At 40.5% G+C, this 7,459-nt stretch overlaps 1 protein-coding gene and 1 long non-coding RNA gene across 2 annotated transcripts; both read left to right on the plus strand.

Moving 5' to 3' along the window:
- The first annotated feature begins 954 nt into the window (after positions 1-954).
- On the plus strand, positions 955-2,637 carry LOC121838998. The gene is made up of 2 exons (XR_006078525.1): positions 955-1,142; positions 2,540-2,637. It is a non-coding gene; the product is annotated as an uncharacterized LOC121838998 (long non-coding RNA).
- A 2,280-nt stretch (positions 2,638-4,917) lies between these two features.
- LOC112265911 lies at positions 4,918-6,330 on the plus strand. Its single transcript, XM_024443441.2, has 5 exons — positions 4,918-5,148; positions 5,274-5,369; positions 5,481-5,628; positions 5,732-6,033; positions 6,114-6,330. Exons 1-5 carry the CDS (start codon positions 4,997-4,999, stop codon positions 6,328-6,330), a joined length of 915 nt encoding a protein of 304 aa, XP_024299209.2. The 5' UTR covers positions 4,918-4,996.
- Positions 6,331-7,459: the final 1,129 nt, after the last annotated feature.

Consider the following 7,459-nt stretch of genomic DNA (forward strand, 5'->3'; position numbering starts at 1 on the left):
ACCCACTGGGTAAGTGATTAAACAAATCAAGCTGAAATAAATCATTTTCTCTTCTATTATTCTGACAAGTTCTGATCCTAACTGCCCTAGATTGCCCATCCAAAGTCGTTCCCTACGTCATTGTTCTGTTAAAGGTCAGAGGCTCGTCAGGGTGATTCATTTGTGTCAGGTTTCATTCTAGGACTAGAATTTACACAAACTCTCTCTAAAATGGATAACTTTATGAAATAGATACTCTGTCTGTCTGTCTGTCTGTCTGTCTGTCTGTCTGTCTGTCTGTCTGTCAATTAAATTAAATTCAAGGGCTTTATTGGCATGGGAAACATGTGTTAACATTGCCAAAGCAAGTGAGGTAGATAATATATAAAGTGAATATATAAAGTGAAATAAACAATACAAATTAACAGCCTGTCTTCTCTTGAGAGCCATGTATGCCTACGGCGGCTTTTCTCAATAGCAAGGCTATGCTCACTGAGTCTGTACATAGTCTCTCTCTCTCTCTCTCTCTCTCTCTCTCTCTCTCTCTCTCTCGCTCTCTCTATTTTAGGCTATGAAAAAAGACAACAGACATGGCATTGACTCAAATCGAATTTATAATGCTCTTTTTACATCAGCTGATTTCTCAAAGTGCTGTACAAAATCCCAGCCTAAAACCTCAAACAGCAAGCAATGCAGGTGTGGAAGGATGGTGTAAACATTCATTCTGTCTGATTAGTTGATTAGAAACACAATTCACAGAAATTTATCAAACATGCTCTATTCCTGTGTGACTAGATTTGAGACCGCTGCCTGTCTGTCTAGCTCTCTCTCTCTCCTAGATTGCCCATCCAAAGTGGTTTCCAAGGTTATTGTTCTGTTAAAGGTCTCTCCGAATAATTTCAGTCCTCTGAGTGGGGGTTTCGGTCTACCCTGAATAGAAAATGTAATTGTGGAAAAGGGGTGGGCCTATCTGATTGTAACTTTGAAGACATCTTGTTCTGACCTCATTCACTACAGAACGCCACAGTGTAAGAACACACTATGTAGGAGCTTGAAGATGGATTATTGCCTTTTTCCATGTTCTGAAACCATTTAATTTAGATTGTACTTCCTTTTCCTTGGAGCAAGATGGCATCTGCAACTGCTACTGGTACTGGTTCAAGGTAAGTTATCTCTAAATCAAGGGAAGAGGACGCCTTTCATGTATACTCTCATTTGGCCCTTTCTCTTAAATCAGACCATAAATTAATTGCTTTCTATCATGTTTGACAGAGGGTTAGAGTGTGAGAGTATGCAGAATGTTTTTGAAATCACTTGGCAACTCTTTATTTCTGCGTTTTGTGGTTGAAAAATGATGTTCTGTGATTCGCTTTGGTGCATTTCTTAGATCAAAAGTGCAATTCGTGATACTACTTGTACAAATTCCCAATCATCTAGTCACTTGTGCACATCATTAAAGCAATTTCTTATTCCTTTTGAACAAATTGCAATTGATAATGTACAAGTGTCAGCTTTTTTCACATTATCAAATGCTCATGTCATGCTGATCAAAATATAGTAGATGGTTCTCTGTTGAATTACCCCTCAAAACATCTAGGCATTAGTTCCTTGCATAAGCCAATTACATGCAAAATTGTTGAACTATTTGTCATAAACTGTCAAGCATAGACAGAGTTAAGGAGCTACGGTACCAGTATGTACAGGTAAAACATATATCTATGTGACTACTTGATGCTCATAGAATTCCTCCCACCTTATTCACCATTCCTTAATCCAATTGAGTAGTTATTTTCAACATGGAGGTGGAAGGTGTACGATCGTCAGCCACACACACAGATGACCCTGCTGGCTGCAATGGATGCAGCATGTGAGGACATCACAGTAGATGCCTGCAGAGGATGGATAAGGCATTCCAAAAGATTCTTTCCACATTGCATTGGAAGGGAAAATATCAGTGTGATGTGGATGAGAATATGTGTAGAGACAGCACAACAGTGCTGCAGGCAAAGTTGTGCCTTAGGGGTGGTTTCCTGTGTTTCTTTCTAATTTAGTTTTTTTTCCTTTGTGCCCCTTTGGGTTGTCCAGTCTCTTTCAATCAATAACCCACATACAGTAATATGTAAATAGTACTGTTGAAATTGATATATGCCATAGAAGTGCAGCCTTGTGCATTTTCAATACAGTAACTGTCATCCAAACTGTAGCCTAAACGTTTACATCAGGTAATACTGTCAAAGTACACAGTTACATTGACAACATGCCTAAACATTTTGACGACCTTGTTCGTGAACAATGACTCAATGACTTATCATTCTGATGACACTGACATGATCATTGGCATGAATATTTACCTTTGAGAGATGTACTATGGATTTTTAGTGACTGACTAGCTTTAGAAACATATCTATTGTATATTGCAGTTTGTACAAATAGTTCTGAGAAATGCACTCATTATTTTGCACATGTTACGGATGATGCGAAAAATGCACCAAAGCGACTGAGAAAAACTGTAAGTAATAACTTCATTACATTTACTGATTGTGCATTCACTCTCTTACAGAAAACAAAGAAGGATCCCTATTGTGTGCAGATTTTGCATAAAGAACCAGGAAAACATATCTATACATCTCACCAGAGTGTGCATGAAGACAGAATCAAGTGCTGTACAGAAACCCAGCCTAAAACCCCAAACAGCAAGCAATGCAGGTGTAGAAGCACGGTGGCTAGGAAAACTCCCTAGAAAGGCCAAAACCTAGGAAGAAACCTAGAGAGGAACCAGGCTATGTGGGGTGGCCAGTCCTCTTCTGGCTGTGCCGGGTGGAGATTATAACAGAACATGGCCAAGATGTTCAAATGTTCATAAATGACCAGCATGGTCGAATAATAATAAGGCAGAACAGTTGAAACTGGAGCAGCAGCACAGTCAGGTGGAAGTTGAAACTAGAGCAGCAGCATGGCCAGGTGGACTGGGGACAGCAAGGAGTCATCATGTCAGGTAGTCCTGGGGCATGGTCCTAGGGCTCAGGTCAGTTGAAACTGGAACAGCAGCATGGCCAGGTGGACTGGGGACAGCAAGGAGTCATCATGTCAGGTAGTCCTGGAGCTCAGGTCCTAGGGCTCAGGTCCTCCGAGAGAGAGAAAGAAAGAGAGAAGGAGAGAATTAGAGAACGCACACTTAGATTCACACAGGACACCGAATAGGACAGGAGAAGTACTCCAGATATATCAAACTGACCCCAGCCCCCCGACACATAAACTACTGCAGCATAAATACTGGAGGCTGAGACAGGAGGGGTCAGGAGACACTGTGGCCCCATCCGAGGTCACCCCCGGACAGGGCCAAACAGGAAGGATATAACCCCACCCACTTTGCCAAAGCACAGCCCCCACACCACTAGAGGGATATCTTCAACCACCAACTTACCATCCTGAGACAAGGCTGAGTATAGCCCACAAAGATCTCCGCCACGGCACAACCCAAGGGGGGCGCGCCACCCAGACAGGATGACCACAACAGTGAATCAACCCACTCAGGTGACGCACCCCCTCCAGGGACGGCATGAGAGAGCCCCAGTAAGCCAGTGACCCAGCCCCTGTAATAGGGTTAGAGGCAGAGAATCCCAGTGGAAAGAGGGGAACCGGCCAGGCAGAGACAGCAAGGGCGGTTCGTTGCTCCAGAGCCTTTCCGTTCACCTTCCCACTCCTGGGCCAGACTACACTCAATCATATGACCCACTGAAGAGATGAGTCTTCAGTAAAGACTTAAAGGTTGAGACCGAGTTTGCGTCTCTGACATGGGTAGGCAGACCGTTCCATAAAAATGGAGCTCTATAGGAGAAAGCCCTGCCTCCAGCTGTTTGCTTAGAAATTCTAGGGACAATTAGGAGGCCTGCGTCTTGTGACCGTAGCGTACGTGTAGGTATGTACGGCAGGACCAAATCAGAGAGATAGGTAGGAGCAAGCCCATGTAATGCTTTGTAGGTTAGCAGTAAAACCTTGAAATCAGCCCTTGCTTTGACAGGAAGCCAGTGTAGAGAGGCTAGCACTGGAGTAATATGATCAAATTTTTTGGTTCTAGTCAGGATTCTAGCAGCCGTATTTAGCACTAACTGAAGTTTATTTAGTGCTTTATCCGGGTAGCCGGAAAATAGAGCATTGCAGTAGTCTAACCTAGAAGTGACAAAAGCATGGATTAATTTTTCTGCATCATTTTTGGACAGAAAGTTTCTGATTTTTGCAATGTTACGTAGATGGAAAAAGATGTCCTTGAAATGGTCTTGATATGTTCTTCAAAAGAGAGATCAGGGTCCAGAGTAACGCCGAGGTCCTTCACAGTTTTATTTGAGACGACTGTACAACCATTAAGATTAATTGTCAGATTCAACAGAAGATCTCTTTGTTTCTTGGGACCTAGAACAAGCATCTCTGTTTTGTCCGAGTTTAATAGTAGAAAGTTTGCAGCCATCCACTTCCTTATGTCTGAAACACATGCTTCTAGCGAGGGCAATTTTGGGGCTTCACCATGTTTCATTGAAATGTACAGCTGTGTGTCATCCGCATAGCAGTGAAAGTTTACATTATGTTTTCGAATAACATCCCCAAGAGGTAAAATATATAGTGAGAACAATAGTGGTCCTAAAACGGAACCTTGAGGAACACCGAAATTTACAGTTGATTTGTCAGAGGACAAACCATTCACAGAGACAAACTGATATCTTTCCGACAGATAAGATCTAAACCAGGCCAGAACATGTAGACCAATTTGGGTTTCCAATCTCTCCAAAAGAATGTGGTGATCGATGGTATCAAAAGCGGCACTAAGGTCTAGGAGCACGAGGACAGATGCAGAGCCTCGGTCCGATGCCATTAAAATGTCATTTACCACCTTCACAAGTGCCGTCTCAGTGCTATGATGGGGTCTAAAACCAGACTGAAGCATTTCGTATACATTGTTTGTCTTCAGGAAGGCAGTGAGTTGCTGAGCAACAGCCTTCTCTAAAATTTTTGAGAGAATTTGATGATTGAGTATCTTTGGCACTGCAGGATCATTGACTACAAAACACTCAGCTCTGTTGTGACACAACTGGACAAAGTCCAACCTTTGATTAAGGATCTTGAAAAACTGGGTGGTTTTGTGATCAACAAGCCAGAAGACGAACAAATAACTGGGTAAGCACTGATAAAATAATATATGTGCAAGTTACATGCTATTGGAACTCATTTGAAATGTTGTCCAATTATGTTTGATTGTTAAAATTGTATAAATGTTTTTGTTAATCTGTGTGATATTTCAGCCAAGTGGAAGTGGCTCAAGTGTTACCCCCAGCTACAGATGAAAATATGGATGAAGAATCAGACAAGGAACATGACCAGTCGGCATTGTACCAACCGTAAGTAAATAAATAGAAATCAACTCATTAATAACAAGTACTACGTATAAGTATATAAGCAAACATGGATGTATTTTCTTTATTCTAATCTGCATACCAAATATTTTCCAGGCCATTGAACCAGTCATGGGACACCAAACTGAGAAAGGGGACGCAAAGCAGTGGTTTATACCAAAAGCACCCTCTGGATTGTGATCTGCTGGCTGGATTTGGGAAATTTCTCCGTGACGACAACAACATTCCCAATTTCAAACAGGAGGTATGTACAGAGATTTTACTGTTTACATATTTCAATAAGAATTAATAGATTAGAAAGTAGTTATTAACTATGTAATTAATATTATTTTAATTTTCATGTACAGGTTGCAAATGTGTCAAGGTTTTTGTTTTACATGGACTCAAACAAACCATCGCTGGATTTTGTTAATAACTTGGAAAAAAGCAGATCATTTTTTACCAAGCTTGCAGACATTGGACAGAAGAAGCAAACCATTGCCAACTACATGAAGAATCTGAAGAGATTTCTTCAGTACATCATTGCCATTACAAGCCTTATTCAGACAGACAGAGCCTTGTTTGAGCAATGCAAGCATTTCCTCCTATGCTTGAATGAACTGCAGAAGTCCATGAGCAAGCAGGTGTCTAAGGAAATTACTGGGAAAAGGTATATATTTCAAATTGATCCTCACAGAAATGTATTTTAAAATAAGTGTGTATTATTAATGTCTTATTGTTTTTGTGCAGATACACACAGATGGTGTCAGTTGCGAAGACACCACATGAATGTTGGGAACTTTTGAGGGTGGTGAAGAACGAATTTCTGTGTATCATTGGGAAGGCCATGAATGAAGAATCCTTGCTGGAAACTGAAAAACTGCACGTTCTGTACTACCTTGAGTCTCTGCTCATTCTGAAACATCTCCAAAGGGCTGGAGTGGTCAAAAACTTGACCGTAAGTTAACTAATGTCATAAATTTGCTATAATGTTGAATTGTATTTGCTTCTTTGGCATGTGTGTTATTAATATGTCACTGTTCCAAATGCAGCTGGACAAATGGCTCTCAAGGAAACCGTGCAAGTTGCCAGATGGAGAGAATTGGACTGTCATCGGTGTTAAGAAGCACAAAACAGCAACACAGCAAGTTGCAACCATTTCGTTAGATGAGGAGGAAGAGGCAGTAAGTATATTTACTACAATATGTTATTATGAATGTGATTGATTTAATACAAACCAGTTAAACATATATTAATGTTGTCTATATTTTCAGTGGTTTGATGTGTACTACCGACATGTTCGACCAGCTTTTCTTAAAAACTCTGATGACACGGAAGCAGATGAGAGCTTCTTCATTTCCACAACCGGAAACCCGATCTACAACCCATCCAATGACCTACAAAGGTTTCATTCCAAGTAAGTACACCACTGTTAAGTAGAACACTGTTTAATCATTCCACAATACTTATTTGACAGTACAGTTTTCTGAAACCAAACTGTTTTAGCAGACCCAGTAAGACTCACAGCTGTAATCACTTCCAAATATGCTTCTACAAAGTTTTGACTCAGTGGTGTGAATACTTATGTGAATGAGAACTGTATTCAATTTCATATACATTTGCAAAAATGTTTAAAAAAACCTTTTCACTTTGTCATTATTGTGTAATATATTAAATCCATAATGCTGCATTCATAACCAAGTGGGAAGGTGGTAATTTCCAGCTTGCCAGCTTGTAGTCCGAAAACCATGAAATTTGTTCTCTCTGGCTCGTTTAAGCCATTCTTATTGGAGAATGAAGGTCAAGTCTAGGTAGGACCCAGCTTTTGTCATATTTATATAAAAAGTTGATTTTTTTGTTTAGCATTTTAGTTGACCCTAACATAATTATCCTCACCTGCCACATGAATTCTCTTAACCTGCTGCATACGTTCTCCTCAACTTGCTACGAAACGTATATTCTGACAAAAGCTGGATCCCTTCTAGCCATAACCAAAAATGAATGGGGAAAAAATAAGGTTTAGGGATAAATGGCACCAAAAATAAGGTCTGAGTTTAACACAGGCTTAGGAGATCTTATACGTTTTGTTTCTAATA

This window comes from Oncorhynchus tshawytscha, linkage group LG13, assembly GCF_018296145.1.
Source record: "Oncorhynchus tshawytscha isolate Ot180627B linkage group LG13, Otsh_v2.0, whole genome shotgun sequence".
In the NCBI taxonomy this organism is placed as follows: domain Eukaryota; kingdom Metazoa; phylum Chordata; class Actinopteri; order Salmoniformes; family Salmonidae; genus Oncorhynchus; species Oncorhynchus tshawytscha.

Bases quoted from the DNA above. Each gene is read 5' to 3' on its own strand.
- LOC112265911 (XM_024443441.2), top strand. From the start codon at position 4,997: ATGATTGAGTATCTTTGGCACTGCAGGATCATTGACTACAAAACACTC. The intron at 5,149-5,273 runs GTAAGCACTGAT...GTGATATTTCAG, and splicing joins GAAGACGAACAAATAACTGG to CCAAGTGGAAGTGGCTCAAG. The intron at 5,370-5,480 runs GTAAGTAAATAA...AATATTTTCCAG, and splicing joins CAGTCGGCATTGTACCAACC to GCCATTGAACCAGTCATGGG.